Source organism: Bison bison, unplaced genomic scaffold (assembly GCF_000754665.1).
Source record: "Bison bison bison isolate TAMUID 2011002044 unplaced genomic scaffold, Bison_UMD1.0 scf7180017864213, whole genome shotgun sequence".
In the NCBI taxonomy this organism is placed as follows: domain Eukaryota; kingdom Metazoa; phylum Chordata; class Mammalia; order Artiodactyla; family Bovidae; genus Bison; species Bison bison.
The window spans coordinates 11156968-11176931 of record NW_011494785.1 but is presented as its reverse complement, the minus strand read 5'-3'; the positions used below and the strand labels follow the sequence as shown (position 1 = coordinate 11176931).

General features: G+C 46.6%; 1 protein-coding gene across 1 annotated transcript in view; it reads left to right on the top strand.

Moving 5' to 3' along the window:
* The window catches only part of TTC7B (tetratricopeptide repeat domain 7B), a 248432-nt gene that overhangs the window by 108296 nt on the left and 120172 nt on the right, over window positions 1–19964 (top strand). The window contains 4 exon segments of the mRNA XM_010845240.1: window positions 1940–2018; window positions 8462–8634; window positions 15783–15846; window positions 19649–19786. Coding sequence (XP_010843542.1) covers window positions 1940–2018; window positions 8462–8634; window positions 15783–15846; window positions 19649–19786 — 454 coding nt within the window.

The window sequence follows — 19964 nt, the reverse complement described above, 5'->3', positions numbered from 1 at the left end:
CTTTGGGTCACGGTGGACTAGGTCATGTCGGGATCACTTCTAGCTAGAACATTCTGTGCTTCTGTAACTGGACAGGTATCTCCCTCAGCGAGGAGGGCCCGGGAGACGTGCTGAAGGGCCAGCTCCCACCTGGTGGCTTGGCCCTGAGGTACGGCGTTTGGACTGAATGCTGCCTACTGTCCCCGCCGTGTAAACCCGGGCCTCCGACTGCGTTGCCTCAGCGCCGTCTTTACTCACACAGCTTAAAACGCCATGCTTTGCTCATGTGTATGCGCTGTGTGCGCTCAGTCATGTCAGACTCTGGTGACCCTGGGGACCGTAGGCGCCAGGCTCCTCTGTCCTGGGATTTCCCAGGCGAGAATACTGGAGTGGGTTGATCCTTCTCCAGGGGATCTTCCCTACCCAGGGACTGAACCTGGGTCTCCTACATTTCCTGCATTGGCAGATGGATTCTTTACTCCTGAGCCACTGGGGAAGCCTCTTTTTGTGCACACTAGGAGTTTACTCTGGGGTTCTGGACTAAAATGACACTGCTCTGTCCCGCCTGTCCCTTTCTCAGCTGTAGCTGTTCCTTCCCCTCACACCCCGCCATGTTACTTAAGAGAACGCAGCTTCAGTCCAAAGTGAATATACTCTGTTGCCTGTGAACACAGACCCCATAAAAGCAAATGAAGGGGAAAGCAGCAGAGATTGCATGTTCCAGGCCTATTACCTAATTTTTATTCACGCTTCCGTTAGTGCTGACTGGGGTCCTGAGCACAAGCCTCTCTTTTAATGCTGCCCTAAAGCCTCTGATCCGATGTCATCTGGTATGTGTGGGCGAGAGGACTATGGGAGCGCTTATGTCCCGGCGCCAATAAACCATTATCTTCAAGTTCTGGGGGTGTTCTTGTGAATGAGAGCCTTGGGATGTCGTGTCGATATAAGACACGAGTTAATAGCCCCGTGAGTGCTCAGAGCACTCGGAGCCCACGTGTCATTTGCTTTCATCCCTTTGTGCAATTTAAAGTGTCATCCAAGGAGAGAGCCGGATACCTGGCCTCTGCTGCGCCAGCACCTGCTGACCTGCTCGACGGCTTTTTGGAAAGATGAGATGTGTTCTAATGAGCAGGTTATAAATATCACTGGGTTATGTCATAGGAGGTGGCGGTGCTCGGTGTAAAGGGACCTGCAGGGAAGTGATCCCAGCCGGCCGGGCCGGGCACAGCCTCAGAAAGGGGGGACAGACACGTGGGGTCTGGGCGTGTGGGTCAGGGTGAAGCCAGGTGTGATTTGCCTCTTCACAAAACGTGCAACCCACGCGGTGAGGTGTGTGGCCGTGTGTGAGATGCGCTGACCTCAGCCCAGGGGCGCCTGCCCACTCGGGAGGGGCTGTGACCCTCTGCCTGCCTGCTGGGGTTGGGGTTAGGCTGGGGGGGCGCGGGCGGCTTTACTGGGCAGTCCTGTGTGTTCTCGAAGACAGAGAGCGCTTGCCTGATGGAGCCCCTCGGTTTTCATGCCTCTGCCCTTTGTCTCGCCCACAAAGGAGGCAGGTCACAACACCCTTTCCCACATCGCACACATTCCTGTACCTTTGTGCCAGCCATTCTGGGATGAAAAGAGTTTAGCACCACTTAACAGAGCAGGCTGAGCTACTGGGGGGTGGAAGATAGACTCGTGAAAGATATCTTGCCTTTTTTTTTTTTTTTTTTGCCTCAGATCTGGCTTTCCAACATTTCTTTGCTTGAGAAACTCTGACTATGGAAGCACCAAAGCCCATCAATCTTAGGTCAGATTTTTCAGACTTGAGCAAAGACGGACAGACATGTGCCGAGCGATGGTTCGCTTACCGTCTCGCCGACAGCTTTTATGTAGACAAAATGCAGTGGAATGTGTGTATAAAATATTTAACATTAATAGGCGCCGGATGGGAGCCCTGTCAAATTCTGTGTGCCCACAGGAGCCTGACAAGAGGAGTCGGGAGATTCAGAGAGCTCCTCAGAGCGGTTGAGACCAGAACAACCCAAAACCTGCGGATGGTAAGTGTGACTGCCGACTTGGTTCAGGCCCGAAGGCGCTGCGGGCACCTTCTCTCGCTTTCGTATATAAATTATATATGACGTATCATCACACATCAGGTAATACAGACGTTATACATCTTAAACTCTATCAGTGAAGCATATTGTTATACACATTCATTCACCAGTTTAAAGTCGTTGGAGTTTAGTAGTCGCAAAATTGTTCAGCCGTCATTTATATTTCAATTCAGAACTTTCTCATCACCCCGCAAAAACCTCCATGCCTGTTACTGGTCAGTCTCATTCTACTCTTCCTGCAGCCGCGGGTGGCCACTAACTCACCTCCTATTTCTGTGGATGTGCCTGTTCTGGACACGTCACATAAGCGGCTTTGTGTGGCACGTGGCCTTGCTGTGACTGGCTTTTCTTAGCCCCACGTTTTCAAGGCCCACCCGCCCTGTGCTCTGTGTCTTCACTCCTCTCCCCCGTGGTTGACGTTCCAGTGTGGGACAGAGCCGTCTTTATTCAGCCACCAGTGCCTAGGACACTGGATTGTTTCTGCTTGTCGGCTCTCATGAATACCGCTGCTGTGAACATCGTCGTGCACGACCCTGTGTGGATACTTGTGTTCATTTTTCTTGGGTATATACCTGGGACTGGGGTTGCTAGATCACATGGTGACTCTACGTTTGACCTCTGGAGGAACTGCCAAACTTTTCCAGACCGATTGCACCATTTTAGGTTCTCACCAGAAGTGACGGGCGTTCCAGCTTTTCCACGCACTCGACAGCACTTGTGTATTGTTTCTTTTCAGTTCTAGCCTCCTAGTGAGTGTGACGTGCTGGCTCACGGTGGTTTTGACTTACATTTCCCTGATGGCGAATGACGGACATCTTCTCAGTCGCCTCTCGGTCACGCTGTTAAATCGAAAGGCGTGCACCCTGTGCGGCAGCCAGCACTGGGCCCTCTGGACACCAGGGTGGTTTGTGTGCTGAAGGGTCATACTGCACCCTGAATGGGGCAAAGCACGTTAGATCCTAGGAGTACCTAGCTGTTCAACTATACTGACCATAAAACCCAGAAATAGGAAAGCTAGTTAAATACACTGGCTGGTCAGCAGCTTGGCTCGCCTGTGGACTTGAGTTCTGTCTCCTCCCTTTTAAACCTTTCACTCTCCTGCTGGGAGGCTCGTAGTCACACCTCCACAGGGTGCCCTTCAGAGCCGCAGTCACCCAGCATTTGCGCGAAGGGCTCTGTCTTTTGTCATCCGGGCTGTCGTCCGCCCGTTATCATGCGTCCGTTACCATGGTTCTTTATTTTTTTGTCCACACCACCTGGCATGTGGAATCTTAAACTCCCTGACCAGAAACTGAAGCCACGCCCTCCGTAGTGTAAGCCTGGATGAAGTCTTAACACACTGGATCACCAGGGAAGTCTGTCGGGAATCCTTTAAATGCTGTGAGTGTTCAGTTGGGCGAGGCTCAGCCACTCCCGTCACAGGAAATGAGGCTGTATCTTCGTTTTGGCGTCTCCAGAACACTAGGATGTGGACGCACGACTCGCAGGTCCAGGCGGCTCAGCCACAGGCTCTCCTGGCATTACAGTGCCAAGCCTCCTCAGTCGTGTCTGACTCTCGGTGACCCCACGTCCCGTGGCTGGCAGGCCCTTCTGTCCATGGGATGCTCGAGGCAAAAACACTGGAGCGGGTTGCCATCTCCTCCTCCAGGGGGTCTTCCCAGCCCAGGGGCTGAAGCCGCGTCTCTTAAGTCTCCGGCATTGGCAGGTGGGTTCTTTACCACTAGCGCCACCTGGCAGGCCCAGAATTATAGGAGGTAAAACAAGATGGATGACTTCACACACACACACACGCCCCAGCAAGAACTCGCTCGGTCTTTGACATTTATTTATGTGTTGATATGATTCATGGGTGCCTCAGAAGTTCAAAGAAAACGTGTTTTGATCAACACAGTTCTTTAAGCGAAAAAAAAACCCTGCAAAAATATGGATAAAAATTATTGCCACATGTCTTTTCTCTCAAATTGACCTCCCCCCCATTCCATAAAACTTCCCAACTGGTCAGCATGAACAGCTTAAAAGATTTGAAAGCATAATGAGAGTACTGGCAAGTGTTCTTGTAATTGTTTTAAAAGCTCACTTAGCCAATCTTTCAAATTCTTAAATATAGACTCTCAAAGAATATATATTTCACTAAGGAAATAAATGGTTCTTTTTCATTAAAAGGCACGTGTACACGGACTGCACCACAGGAGTCTGCCTGTTGCTCACGCCAACATTATTTTCCAGAATTAGAGAATATTTTCTATGATTGTGTAAGGGTTATGATTTTCAATCAATGTGTTTTAACTTATAAAAATCCTGTGAGGTAGGATTCTGGCCAGAAATAAGTGTTTTTGTTTTTGTTTTTTCCTGACAAACCCAGTGAAGAGGCTTCTAAAGGAAGCCTGTTAGGACTAAAGCTGGCCCTGGACACTTCCAGCTCTTAACTAACTGGTTACTGTTAACATGGGCTTCCCTGGTAGCTCACGGGGTAAAGTGATCCATCTACAATGCGGGAGACCTGAGTTTGATCACTAAATTGGAAAGAGTTCCTGGAGAAGGAATGGCAACCCACTCCAGTATCCTTGCTTGGGAAATCCCATGAACAGAGGAGCCTGGCGGGCTACAGTTCATGGGGTTGCAAAGAGTTGGACACAACTGAGTGATTGACATGTTCACGGTCAACACGAGGGGAGTCACTTCACACTCAGTGTCACATTTGAGTTGCAGGCACACCTTTGGTCTTGGTTGATGGTCCACGAGTGACCTAAATAAAACTGTTTCTAATTCCTTGAGTGCTCAGCCAGCAGTGTGCATCCGATACATCTGAGGCCTTTGAGCAAACACGCATCCCTGTGCCTGACCTCGGGAATGCCAGCCTGTGGCCGGACTCAAGAACCTGTATTTTCTACTTTCCACAAGTGATTCTTTGCCCAGCCCAGCTGAGAAACACTTCTCGGACATCTTCACTGGCGTCCTCTGGTTTCCACCGGATGTGAGGAAGCTTCTCTAGCTATTGCCACTCGTGAGACAGGGTTTCTCGTGTGTGTGTGTGTGTGTGAGACTTTGTTTTTTTTTTTAACTTTTTATTTTATATTGGAGTATAGCCAATTAACAATGTTGTGATAGTTGCAGATGGACAGTGAAGGGACTCAGCCTTCCATAGACATATATCCATTCTTCCCCAAACTCGCCTCCCATCCAGGCTGCCACACGACATTGAGCAGAGTTCCCTGTGCTCTACAGCAGGTTCTTGCTGGTCATCCATTTAGACATAGCGGTGTGTAAATGTCCATCCCAAGCTCCCTAACTGTCGCTCCCCCCATTGTTACCCACTGGCAATCTTACATTCCTTCTTTAAGTTTGCGAGTTGGTTTCTGTCTTGTAAAAAAGTTCATTTGTATAATTTCTTTTTAGATTCTGCACATAAAGGATGTCATACGATTTTTCTCCTTCTCTAAGACAGTGTTTCTTAATTGCTGTCTGATTCCTTTTCGATTAGCTGATAATTGCAAATTTATAATATCCTTATGAGACGGAAATGACAACCCACTCCAGTATCCTTGCCTGGAAAATCTCATGGGCAGAGGAGCCTGGTGAACTGCAGTCCATGGGGTCACAAAGAGCCGGGCACGACTGAGCGACTAACACTAGGAGATGGAAAAGTTGCTTTGTAAACTCTGGAGTGAAACTATAGCAGAGAAGGATTTAAAAGTACATTTCCAGCAACCCCATTCCTAGATAAATACTCCAAATAATTGAAAGCAGGTTTTCAAACCAAAACTTATGTATGAGTGTTCACAGCAGCACTCCTTACGGTAGCCAGAAGATGGAAACAATTCAAGTGTCTACCGCTGATGACTGAATAAACAGGATACGATGGAATATCATTCAGCTGCAGAGAGGAGTGAAGGGCTGGTTCATGCTGCTCTGTGGACAAACCTTGAAAAGACTATGCTGAGTGACAGGAGTCAGACACAGGAAGACCACATGTTGTTTGGCTCCTTTTATGTGAAATGTAAACCAGGCAACCTACAGACACAGGAAGCAGAGTCGTTGTTCCCAGGGTGCGGGAGGAGGGAGAGTGGAGAGTGACTTCTTAAAGGATATGGGGTTTCCTTTTAGGGTAAAGAGTGTTCTGGATCTAGATAGTGACCATGGTTGTACAACACCGTGAGTGTGCTAAATGCCACTGGATTGCACACTTTAAAATGGTGAATGTTATGTGAGGTTTATCACAGTTTAAAAACACATGCAAAAAAAAGTGCATTTAATGACCAGCTTTGTACAAAGAAGTTCAAGTTCTTCTTCCAGACCAGCTTTCTTCCTTTCTTTCCTTTCATTTGAAGTATATTTGGTAGTTATCAACAATTGTTAGGCATTTAAACTACAAGCTATATATGCCCTGAGTATAAAACATAAAAGTGTCATAGACGTTGGTGATCTTGCTGATAATTTCTCCTATTCAGTCTCCTCTGAACTTCATTTGTGCTTTCAGTGAATATAACCAACATCCTTCCTAATCGGAGGTACATGATGAGCTAATGCCTTTAATATATGCAATCACATCAAAACCTCATTGAAAAGCTCTCTCGGGAAGGTTAATACCTTGAGGGAAAATGAGGTCTGACGTGAGCTGTCCAGCAGCGGACAAGCAGACTGTCTTGAGGACAGAGACTTTTACCTTAGAATCCCTCTGTGGCAGATACATCCACAATGTGAAGTTCCTGTTCATTTTTCTCCTTTAACATTTTTTTTCCCTCAGCTAGAGCCAGTGGAGGTTATTCTTGCCAGCTGATGCTTCCAGCAGAAGTCATTAGTTTATATGACTGCAGTGAGATCAAAATGAGGCCGTAACGGGAGGTTTAAGAAAATGGTCCAGGAAGTGTTTAGGTCCTGAAAATCGTGTTCTTATGAGATCTTTACAGATGGCTCAGTTGGGGATGATCGGAGTGCATCTAATTTCACATTTTTATAGACATTTAAAGCCAGTGGGTCTTACTTGGGAATAATGAAGAAAATTTGCCTTTACCCAGTGGTTATCAGGAACCACTAAGCTAGTGATTGGTTTGCATTTAGGTTTCCTTGTGGTGTTTTTAGAGATTTCCCATAGATGAAAGCCTAGCAAAGTTCTCTTCTGGAACATATTGGTTTAAAAAGTCTTGTTCTCAGAAGATCAGTATCCTTTGCCTGCCTCTTCCAGAGAACGCTAAAACCACGCGGGAAACCTGCTGGGTGGCGCTCTCTTTCCCTGCCTCTGGCTGAGCGTGAGGTCGCCTGGATCACCCTGCAATGCAGTCATATTTTCAGAGGGATTTTTAAAAATTTCTCTTCTTGGTCACTGGGAGATGATGAGGACATCCGTTAGCACAGTTCTTAGTACCTGCCTTCTCTCCCGCCCCCAGTACGTCGTCCGCGGCGCTATTGGGGCTTCCCAGGTGGCGCTGGCGGTGAAGAACCCGCCGCTGCAGGAGACATAAGAGACGCGAGTTCCATCCCTGGGTCGGGAGGATCCCTTGGAGGAGGGCGTGGCAACCCACTCCAGCACTCTTGCCTGGAGAATCCCATGGACAGAGGAGCCTGGCAGGCCACAGTCCAGGGGGTCGCAAGGAGCCGGACAGGACTGGGTGACATAGCACGTGAGCACCCATGGTGCTGTCCCAGGCAGCAGAGCTACAGAGTTAGGAAAACACAGTAATCTGCATCCAGTCTAGGAGGACAAGACTCAGACATTTCTGAGTTTTCACAGTGAGAAAAGAGATACCTACCCGGCTTTGAAAAAATGTATTTCTTGATCAGTATCTGTAGTTCCCACTTTGCCCTCTCTGCACTTTGCACAAGGCCAGTGGGAGCCTTGGGCCAGAAGACCCAGGAGGTCAGGGTCTCAGGTGCTGAGGGCCAGGGCAGGGACACGTAGGACTTGTCCTTGGCACGCCTAAGAAGGAAGACGTTCTAAAAATCTGCACCGGACATCCTCTTTTCATCAACAAAGAGACTTTTTTCAGGGATTACATCATCTAGGTTGAGTTCTGGCTTTCTGCCACCTTCAGGCTTTAGCAGGCATCGGTTGGAGAGTGATGAAAATATTTGCAGTTCACCTATTATTTAGTTAATATAAGAGCTTTTGGAAAAGAGCTTAACTAAAAATTTCAGGTCCAAAACATGTTTAGTGTTCCAGAATATAACAGAAGCAGGGCAGCATTTGAAGGGCATGAGGTTATCTGTTTTTTAAATGTTATTTTTATTGTCATCAACGGGAGAATTTTCATCAAAGTAAAAATGTTTAATGAGTCTTGGAATAGTGATGACCAAGTGGTGGCTGAAAAATATTCACTAAATGAGCAAATGAATGAGTGAATGACACAAAATAGATTGACGGCTGTCCCTTTGCTCCTTTCTGTCCCCAGACAATAGCCAGGCAGCTGGCGGAGATCCTGCTGCGGGGTATGTGTGAGCAGAGCTACTGGAACCCTCTGGAGGATCCACCATGCCAGTCACCCCTGGACGATCCTCTCCGGAAAGGAGCAAACACGAAAACCTACACGCTCACCCGGAAAGCGCGCGTCTACTCAGGAGAGAAGTACGGGGACTGCTGCCTCATTTGTGGGTCGGGGACGGGAGGGAGACTTGGGGCCCCCAGGCGGCACTAACGGTTAAGAACCCGCCCGCCCAGGCAGGAGACAGGAGACCAGGATTCAGTCCCTGGGTCAGGAAGGTCCCCTGGAGCAGGGCGTGGCAACCCACTCCAGTGTTCTTGCCTGGAGAATCCCACGGGCAGAGGAGCCTGACTGGCTACAGTCCATGGGGTCACAAAGCATCGGACACGCCTGAAGCGACTTACACACACACACACACACACACACACACACGAGTGTATAGAAGTTCAAGGGTAGATTTTTTCTCTCCTGAAAGAGAACCAGACGAGCAAGTCTAATTTACCAGTTTAATAAAGATACCTCTTTATTTTTCATAACTTCAGCAAAATCCATGCACTAGTGGGGACCTTTTAAGTAAGAAAATGCTCTCATTCTTATCTAAAATAGCTTGGTTGCTATTCTCAGTCTTCACTGTTGGTTTTGGGATTTTCATTCAGATTATTACAAGAACTTCAGCATCATACAAAGTTATTAGTAAGCCAGAGCTCACTTTTTTTCTTTTCCTCAGCAATTCCTTGATCCTTTGTTTAAAAATTTGTTTTACACCGAATTAGCTGTAAGAAGAAGGAGAATTAAGTAATTAACAAATGATTCATAATTTACAAGTGACTGAAAGGTGACGTCTCTGTAGAGTGCGTTCATTGTTTTCGGTTTTGAAGTTGGGCTGGATCACCTCCGAGGATGGTGGCGTAAGGGTCCACGCCAGCTCCCTCTGGGCTTTCCCCCTCGGGAAGGAGTAGGCGGGAGACAGAGAGAGGCCCCGAGGCGGCAGGAAGACGAGACCCGGCGTGGCTCATTCCCGACTCCTCCCTTCAGAGCCTTCCTTCCCGTCTTTGTTCCCACAAGACCGAGGCTGGTGGCTTTTCACAACCTCGCAGTGAGGGAAAGAGGAACATGTGTGAATAACTAAGGACACCTCCTTTAGTCACTGTGCGGTGGGAAAATGGCGGAAAGCCCTCAGGCTGCTGCTGCTGAGGCCCCGGGGAGCGCTGACAGACATGGGGACTGGAGGGCTATCGCGGTGAGGCTTCTGAGCACCGCTCTGCAGCTTCGGGGGCAGCACTTCTCAGGGTAACTGCCTCTCAGTTGGTCAGTCAGTTCAGTCGCTCAGTCGTGTCCGACTCTGCGACCCCATGGACTGCAGCACACCAGGCCTCCCTGTGCATCACCAACTCCCAGAGTTCACTCAAACCCATGTCCATCGAGTCAGTGATGCCATCCAGCCATCTCATCCTCTGTCGTCCCCTTCTCCTGCGGTCAATCTTTCCCAGCATCAAAGTCTTTTCAAGTGAGTCAGTGCTTCACATCAGGTGGCCAAAGTATTGGAGCTTCAGCTTCAACATCAGTCCTTCCAATGAACACCAGGACTGATTTCCTTTAAGGATGGACTGGTTGGATCTCCTTGCAGTCCAAGGGACTCTCAAGACTTCTCCAACAGCACAGTTCCAAAGCATCAATTCTTTGGTGCTCAGCTTTCTTCCTAGTCCACCTCTCACATCCATACATGACCACTGGAAAAACCATAGCCTTGACTAGATGGACCTTTGTTGGCAAAGTAATGTCTCTGCTTTTTAACATGCTCTCTAGGTTTGTCATTGGAGAAGGCAATGGCACCCCACTCCAGTACTCTTGCCCAGAAAATCCCATGGACGGAGGAGCCTGGTAGGCTGCAGTCCATGGGGTTGCTAAGAGTCGGACACGACTGAGCGACTTCACTTTGACTTTTCATTTTCATGCGTTGGAGAAGGAAATGGCAACCCACTCCAGTGCTCTTGCCTGGAGAGCCCCAGGGATGGGGGAGCCTGGTGGCTGCCGTCTGTGGGGTCGCACAGAGTCGGACACGACTGAGCGACTTAGCAGCAGGTTTGTCATAGCTTTCCTTCCAAGGAGCGTCTTTTAATTTCATGGCTGCAGTCACCATCTGCAGGGATTTTGGAGCCCAAAAAAGTAAAGTCTCTCACTGCTTCCACCTTTTCCCCATCGATTTGCCATGAAGTGACGGGACCGGATGCCATGATCTTCGTTTTCTGAATGTTGAGTTTTAAGCCAACTTTTTCACTCTCCTCTTTCACTTTCATCAAGAGGTTCTTTAGTTCCTCCTTGCTTTCTGCCATAAGAGTGGTTTCATCTGCATATCTGAGGTGATTGATATTTCTCCCGGAAATCTTGATTCCAGCTTGTGCTTCTTCCAGCCCAGCGTTTCTCATGAGGTACTCTGCATATATGTTAAATAATCAGGGTGACAGTATACAGCCTTGACGTACTCCTTTTCCTATTTGGAGCCAGTCTGTTGTTCCATGTCCAGTTCTAACTGTTGCTTCCTGACCTGCACACAGATTTCTCAAAAGGCAGGTAAGGTGGTCTGGTATTCCCATCTCTTTCAGAATTTTCCACAGTTTATTGTGATCCACACAGTCAAAGGCTTTGGCGTAGTCAATAAAGCAGAAATAGATGTTTTTCTGGAACTCTCTTGCTTTTTTGATGGTCCAATGGATGTTGGCAATTTGATCTCTGGTTCCTCTGCCTTTTCTAAAACCAGCTTGAACATCTGGAAGTTCATGGTTCACGTATTATTGAAGCCTGGCTTGGAGAATTTTTAGCATTACTTTGCTAGTGTGTGAGATGAGTGCAATTCTGCGGTAGTTTGAGCATTCTTCAAAGAAAGCATTGCCTTTCTTTGGGATTGGAATGAAAACTGACCTTTTCCAGTCCTGTGGCCAATGGCCACTGCCTCTCGGTCTTCTTAAACTGACCCTGGTCTTTCTCTCTCTCATCATCTTGTTCAGTTTGCATTTCTAGTATGGATTCAGACTAGTGAGCATTTTCTTAACTTTTTCCTGCATTCCTTACCCCTTATCTGGATTCATAGAACATCTGTTCTAGCAGTTCTCAAACTCTCACTTTTAAAATGCTGACCCCTTATTATGAGCTGTTTAGCATCAGGACTGAGGTTCTTTTTTAGGTAATGTTTTTAAACCTTAAAAATAGACCCTAGATTTTCCTCAGCTTTGGATGCTTCATAAGTGCCAGTATTTTGAAGACTCCAGCTCTTGCTTCCTCCCGCAGTCAAGTTTGACATGTGGATGAAGCTCTGTGTCTGTCTGGGTGCTACTCCAGTGTGCCCTCACCTCTTGAAGGAAGCAAAGCTCAGAGTGCTGGCCGTGTCTCCCTTCTTTCCGGAAGCACTCAGTCTTTGCCATACATCAGCTTCCCCATCTGTACAAGAGTTATGGAGGCAAAACATAGATCAAGTTAAATGTAGTTATTAGTTAATGGGAAGATTCCCATGCCATGAATGGTTATTGAGACACAAATTTCACTTCACACAAATAGACACAGTCATTTTTATTAATGTTTTGTTGAGATCTAATTCACATACTATACAATTCACTCATTTAAAGTGTACAATGCGCTTTAATATAGCTTTTAATATAGTCATATTGCTCATCACTGTGGTCAAATTTAGAATATTTTATTACCCCCAAATAAACCTAGCACCCCTTAGCCTGCCTTCCCCCGAAACCCTTATATTTTCACATGAATTTTGGGATCATTTGGTCTATTTCTACAAAAAAGAGCAACTAGGATCATGATAGGAAATGAGTGTAATTTGTAGATTAATTTGAGGAGCGTTGCCATCTTAGCAGGGCTTCCCAGGTCGTGCTAGTGGTAAAGAACCCGCCTGCCAATACAGGAGACTTAAGAGACATGGGTTCGATCCTGGGGTTGGGAAGATCCCCCGGAAGAGGGCATGGCAACCCACTCCAGTACTCTTGCCTGGAGAGTCCCTGGATAGAAGAGCCTGGCAGGCTACAGTCCATGGGGGTCACAAAGAGTCGGGCACGACTGAAGTGACTTATCACACGTGCGCACCATCCTAGCAATATTAAGTCTTCATGACCATGAAATGTCTTTCCATTTATTTTCCTTCAATTTTTTTGACAACAATTTGAAGTTTTCAAGGTATAACGTTTGCACTTCTTTTGTAAACTTATCTAAGGGCGTTTTGGTGTGTGTGGTATTCTTTTCAATACTATCATAAATGGAATTGTTACTATTACTTTTATTTTGGGGTTGTTTGTTGCAACTATATAGAAATACAATCGACTGTCTGTATTGAACGTGTACGCTGAAGTCTTGCTGAACTGCTTTATTAGTTCTAATAGTTTTTTAGATCCCTTGGGATTTTCTATATACAAGATCATGTCGTCCGCAAATACAGTTTTACTTCTTCCTAACATGGACACCTTTTGCTTCTTTTTCTTTCTTCCATTGTATTCCTCCTCATAAGAAGCACTTGAGGTGGCTTAGATAGAGAAATGCACATTAGATTAGACAGTTATCACAAAGTGAAGAGGAGGCTAGAAGCGCCGATTTTGTGCCAGGAAGCGGATAACGATTTTTCGAACCCTAGGAGTGCCACATGCCATGCTAAGCCCCTCTGTAGGCCTCAGAGGGGAAAGAATTATCCTGGCGCCCAAATACAGGTCTGAGCCTCCTGGCAACCAATGCAGAGGTTTTTGGTAAGGATGAGGATGCTGTCTGAAGGATAACAATGAGGGACATTGAAAGATCCTGATAACTACTTCATGTCAGAACCAAAGGGATAAATGGCCAGCTCTTCCATCACCTTCCTCCAGATCTAAGGCTCCAGTTTCCCAGCTCCACAGCCTGAGGCCTGGGGGCCCAGGACCTCCCCTTGACACTCTTGGGCCCTAAGGGGACAACATCACAATAGGAGAGCCCAGCAGTTTTCACTGTCCACCCTGAGCTCCGCAGGGAAGAGGGAAAGAACGGCCAGAAATAGGTCTAGAGAATTCGTAAGTGGCGGGGGGTAAACTACAGTCTGCAGTTTTTCAGGTGTGTCTCAAAACTGTCCTTTCCCTTCCTCTGGTCCCTGCTTCTTCCTGCAGGTCCTCAGAGCTTTGCAGCGCCCCTGCGGACCCATCTTGCCTGCCTTGAAAAGCGTAGAGGATAGAGGAAGGGTAGAGGAAGTAGAATTAGAATCGGTTAATGTGCTACTTGTTAGCAGCTCTGGTTAAAATAACACAACCTCACATACAAGCAGCCTAGACGGTGCAGATGGAATCTGGGGATTATTTTGGACGCAGTTTGCTGGTGTTAAGTCACAATTAGCATGGGCTGTCTCTCTTTTCAGTTAGTCTGGACAATGCAGAGCTGGCTAGCTATGGAGCAAAAAAAAAAAAAAGCTTAATGTTACTGCTTTTTTTGTGAGGCCCCAGTTGCATGTGAACGTGAACCAGAATGTCAGGAACTGATGGCAGGATGGACACACACACACACACACACACACACACACACACTCACATGAGCATTCTGAATTCAAAGCCTGTAGGCTCTATTTCTGAATTTAAGGGGAAAGAAGAGTTCTGTCTTGTAAACACCCAAGGCACCTAAAGCTACCTCTTAAATGAGGTCACTGCAGATTCTAGAATCTCGCTCCTTGCTCACAGGCGCCCCCCTCCCCACTTTAAAAAAATTTTTTAATTGGAGGATAATTGCTTTACAGGATTCTGTGGTGTTCTGTCAGACCTCAACAAGAATCAGCCACAGGCACACCCATGTCCCCTCCCTCCCGGACCCCCTCCCATCTTCTCCTGCCCCAGCCTGCAGCCTGAGCTCCCGGAGTCGTACAGCAGGTTCCCATTCCATCTGTTTCACACACGGGCCTGTACATTTCCACGTTACTCCCTCTTCCCATGTCCATAGCTCTGTTCTCTATGTCTGTTTCTCCCTTGCTGCCCTGAAGCTCACAGGCGCTTTTTTAAAATCTTAGTCCTGAAAGAGCAATAGGAACCGTCCCACAGGTGGTCTCCTTACGTCCAGGATGTCCGAGTTGTAAAGTCTCAGCCACTGTACTTTTCTTACTCCTCATGGTCTTTTGACACAGTACAAAAATTGCCGGCACTTAAAAAGAACAAGTATTTAGAATCATTTGGAAAACATTTTTTGACCATTTGGGGGTGGCATGGGGCCTCATCCCTTCTCTTAAGTTAAATGTAATAGTACACCAGGGAAGGTGTAAATTTAGTCTTTATTTAGTCATCTCCAAAACATCCAGGCGTTTGTTTGTTTGTTTTTAACCAAGTTAACTTCTTGTTTTCGGCCCCACTGTACGGCATGCAGGATCTTAGTTCCCCAGCCAGGGACTGAACCTGTGCCCCTGCATTAGGAGCGTGGAGTCTTAACCACTGACTGGGGGAAGTCCTTAACCAAGTTCATTCTTCCTGCACTCTTCTAGCGTTCCACAAAAAAGACTTGAGTTTGGCCCAGCTTGTGATGCAACTCACAGTTCTACTCAAGGATTCTAGAGCTTTAGAATGGAGAAAATTGCAGGAAGTCTTTTAAAATGCTCAAACCAGAAAAAAAAAATGATATAGAGAATGGAGATCAGAGTTATGTTTGGCTTTTATTGTTCTATAATCCTGAGCAACATTGAGCCTAAAAGCCTTTCCTTTGAATCCAAGATGTTGAGTCTAGCCAAATTCCACAAAATTGATCAATAAGACAGTTCTTGTGTGTTACCCCAAAATACAGCATGTGTGTTTCTGTAAGATAGCTCACTTAGCTCACGAAACTCTTACAGTGTCCTAGGAATTATCCAAACTCTAAAATTGCTTCCAATCTCCTATTTCATCGAAATGACAATATACAATATGCCAGCTAGCAAGTAAGATATAAGAAGAGTACCGGGTAGTGAAATGTCTGCAGTTTATAACTCATAATGGGTTTAGGAGAAAATCTGTGTTATTGAGACAATGTCAGTTTGTACTTATCAAAATTTCTGCCTCTATAATAGTCACAAATGTTACTTGAGCTTTTAACTTGGTTTCTACAGCTTTACTCTGCTACCTGCTATTTAAATGCATAGTTAAAATGTATAAATTCCATAGAAGTAAACAAATTAATTCAAGTGTCCATCATCCAGCGTTTTGCTTGGTTCTATACTATATAAAAATCTAGAAGCTGTTAGCATTCAGTCCTGCTCTTAGTCATATATTTTGTGTTACTTTGAAATTGCCATATATCAAAGTGAATTTTCTTTATACAGCATTTTTTGTCCTCAAGAAAACACTGAAGAAGCCCTGTTGTTACTGCTGATTAGTGAATCAATGGTGAGTAGAATATGTTTTTACATTTTTCTTTCCCTGATTCCTTTAGTCCCTGTTTTGATATGGTGACTCCATCAGGATAGTGACTCTTTCTTTGCATAAACAAGAAGAATACTTTCTGAAGGGGATACCTGGTGGGAAAAATAACTACAGTGGTTTAAAGAGAGATGTTTCTAATTCTTGGGCTGGCTAGAAATGGCCCTAGGTTGGCCTGAAGCATGAAGCTTCTCTTTCCCTTAGCAATTAGCAGGCATCTAAGGTCATTCATTTATCCACAAAGTACTGATTGGACAAGAACACGGTTGCATATGGGTAACTACATCTAAAATGACCATCAGGGGAAACTTAAATTGGTGGGGGGCGGGGAGAAGCCCTCAAGGGTAAACCTTTATGAGCCCTCTTCATTTGCCTTGGTGGGAGGGAGAATCTGGGGGTGAAACACTGGCTGTATTGAACCTCTGGTTTCCGTAGCAGCAGCCTGATGAACCTGCCTGTGTTCCCACCCAGGTCCTCTCTCCAATCCCCCACCTGTTCCCCAGGCATTGCAGAGTCCCAGGCCAGGAGAGCCCACTCTGTTACCCGGCTCTGCTGTTGGGAGGGAGTTTTTGCCAGACCATCAGATTCCTTTGAGATGTTTTCTTAGTGTTTGGCCAGGAGATCGAATTTAGGTCTAGAATTTCATCGTTCATCATTTACTGGGTTTCTTCTCGGCACTTCGCTAGGCGTGACAGCCCAGCTTGAAGCATGCCAGAGTAATATGGGTCATAGTAGTTAGTACCTTGGCACGTAAATGATGTGTGCTGAGCACCTGAGCAGAACAGCAAGCCTTGGGGCTTGGAAGGTCCTGTGCCCACCTACTCATTTAGACGAGGGACTAGAGGCATCCTTCAGTGGCCTCCTGTTCCTTCTAGCAGACATCCTGTCTCCTTCTGTAACTCCCAACCTGCTGGGCAGGCAGGAGGAAAAACAAGGAGAAAAAGGAGGTGTAACTAAAGCAAGAGAAGGTGGTCCCCTCTACTCCAAGCTTACAGTTTAAATGGAGGCAGGAAATATTCCAGGGAAGAAGACTTAGAAACGGGTGCTGAGTGAAGAAGGGGCAGAAGAGGCTGGGGTTGGGCAGGGAGGGTAGGTTTCTTGCCTTAATTTAAAGCTTTGGGTTTTCTTTTTCTGTGAAATGGCCCTGAGATGTTTACAACAGGGAGACTGCTTGAGTTACCGCATCTTTTTATTTGGAAGCCCTTTGACGTCATTGGCCCCACTTCCTCTGAAGGATACAGGTCGCCTCCATGGCTCATCTTTCCTTGACTGTCAGCTGGTGACTGCGAATGGTGTCATTTACATCCTCTCCTCTGCCTTGGCACAGTCGCGGAGGCGCATATGTGCACAGGCCAGCACCTGTGGCCTCCTGTAACTGGTATTCAGACGAGCAGATCTCGCTGTGCTCCGTCGCTGGTTCTGTGGCGGGTGGATGGGGCGGGGGGAGTGCTCACTGCCGTTCCCTCCTCCTCACGGGGCTCTTCACAACCTGGTATTTAGCTTCCTTTGGGCAAACTCGGTTAGTGACAGTGGAAAAGTCCTGAGAGCATGGTGACCATACACTTTTGATCTCTTGGACAATTCTGATTGAAAATTTGTGTTCTGTTGTCAGGGTGTGTGCATTGCAGTTTGGAATTTGGGAAAGCTGGTGACATCTCTAGAATGCATGCTCTCAGAGTCAATGCCTTGGGAGTGACGTCTAACTCTCCTGCTCCCTCACTGCAGTGATAGACCCTAATAATACTCAAATTTCAGATCCCCTTGAGGCAGTCAAATTTGACTCTGTCATATTTAATTTCCAGAAAATCTCTTCAGAGGATGATGAAATCCAAATGATGACAGTAAATAAGAAGGACGAGGTTTGCCAACCAGGACGGTTATGTTCTCCCTGTAAATCATTCCATGGTTACGTAGGTAGAAATCTAAATTAAATTGCCTTTGGAAGCCTTTTTTCATGTCCCTTGATTTTTTTTTCTTCCAGTTTTTAGACAGAAAATAGATGTGCTCAATTTCAGAACCAAAATGAGAATTGCTGTGTTGTGTGTGTGTATGTGTGTCTGAAAAAACTGTATTCTCCTCTGGTCCTGATTTTAACTTAGAAACATAAATTTGTCAATGGTCCCTCTGCCTACAGGAACTCATTTGGAGTTGAACTGTGTTCTTACCTCAAATCAAATTAGTTTCTCCAGGAGAAGGGAGTTATCAGAACTGTAATTTAGCACAGTTACCACTGAGACAGCATTCTGGGATATTTATTATTTGTGGACCTGCTTGAGATTCTGTACTGTACCTTTTTAATCAAAAGGCACTGATAGACTTTCTTTTTAAAAAGAAAAAAGGAACACGTTTGGCATAACCTGAAAATCTTTCTTAAATGATGTTTTGTTGTGTTCCCTTCTGTCCCAGGTCGGTCTCAATATGGAACATTTGGAGGAAATAAATCAAATGAGACCACTGGTAGCAGGCCCTATTTCCCTCACAGCTTCTTTTGTTGGCTCCAAAGGCATTCCTAACCAGAAAAACTTACAATGAAATTTTAAAAAGCAGGCTTTTTCCATAAGAGATGACTCACTTTGTAGGAAGTGGCCTGTCTTATATATTTCTTATTTGTCTTTGACATTTAAGAGGAAGGAGTTTTAAAATGAGTAAGTACTGACAGGAGGCTACAAGTCCATGCCTTGGACTCACACAAAAGAAAGCATCCGTCTCATTAGTGACTGAGAAGGTGTGTGCATGGCTTTTCCAAGTGTCAGGCTGGAAGGTAAACGCTGGGCTGCCGAGACCCTGGTCTCTCGAGAGCCAGTTTCACAGGGAAAATGGAAGGGCCCTTTCTGTGTTCCTAGGGATGGCTAGGTCTTGAGCCTTCTGTTAATTAGAAGGAAAAGAAGACAGGCAAAGTCTAACTTTATTGGTACTGAACTCCCTGTTAGGGAGAAAAGGAAAATGAGCTATGTTTAGAGTCTCCAGTACATGGGATGTGTTTGGAGGAATTGGTGGAGTAATTGCAAAAGTAATGAAAACAAGTTGCCATGGAGAGCAGTTGATTTCTAGATAAATGAGATGAATAAGCTTGAATGCGCCTGCGGTATTTCTGTGCTGAGCAGTGGGGGTGTGAAATAGACAAGCCTCCTTGTTCTCCCCAGTCCTTTGCGCTAACATCTTTAAAAACCAAAGTCTGTTTGCTTCTTACTTTCTCTTCTACATCTGTTCTGTGCTTCCCTGAACAAAGTTGAAGGAGTCTTTGTAGTCTTTTCCAGTGAAGCTATCATACAGAGATTTGAATGTTGCTTGGGTGAGAGAGGGAAAGATACATCTCTGTAGGACTGATGTGCCCTGATAACACCGTTTGGCAATGGAAGTGTGGGGCTGGGGATTTTCTCCTGCTCTTTCATGTAGAGGAGAAGCAGGATCCATAAGTGAGACACGGCAGGGCTTCATCTGATGGATGATTCTGCTGCCCCGGAGCGCAGCTGTGTCCGCTGCGTGGCTGGCTGTGAACCTGAGCCCAGGAGAAACCACTGTGCTTTGCATCCACTCCTGAAGCTTCCTCCAGGCGCCTGCCAATGCGGACAAGTGCCCTCCAGGCCTTCTGAGTCCTGCGGTGCTCTGGGGATCTTGAGTAAACGACCCCTTACTCACTCGTGCCCTTGTCCCCAGGCCCTCGGCAAGCTCTCAGGGGCAGCAGGCCCTGAATGGCTTCCCTGCACAAAGCGATAGCTGTGTGCATGGCCAGCTCACCATCTGCTTCTCTTTTCCGTGTTGTTTTCAGGCCAACCGGGACGCTGTGCTGAGCAGGATACCTGAGCACAAGAGCGACCGTCTCATCAGTTTACAGAGTGCATCTGTGGTCTATGATTTACTGACCATTGCTCTTGGAAGAAGAGGCCAGTATGAGATGCTGTCAGAGGTACAGCCCTTGAGTCTGGTTGACTTCCAGGCAGTGGGTGGTGCTGGCGGTGTGAGTGCTGGAGGACCTGGGCTACCTGGTCTTCACACATACACACACACACACACACACACACAGGCGGTGTGTGCACTGGGAAGAGCTGGCGGACCTGGTCCTGCCACACACACACACACACACC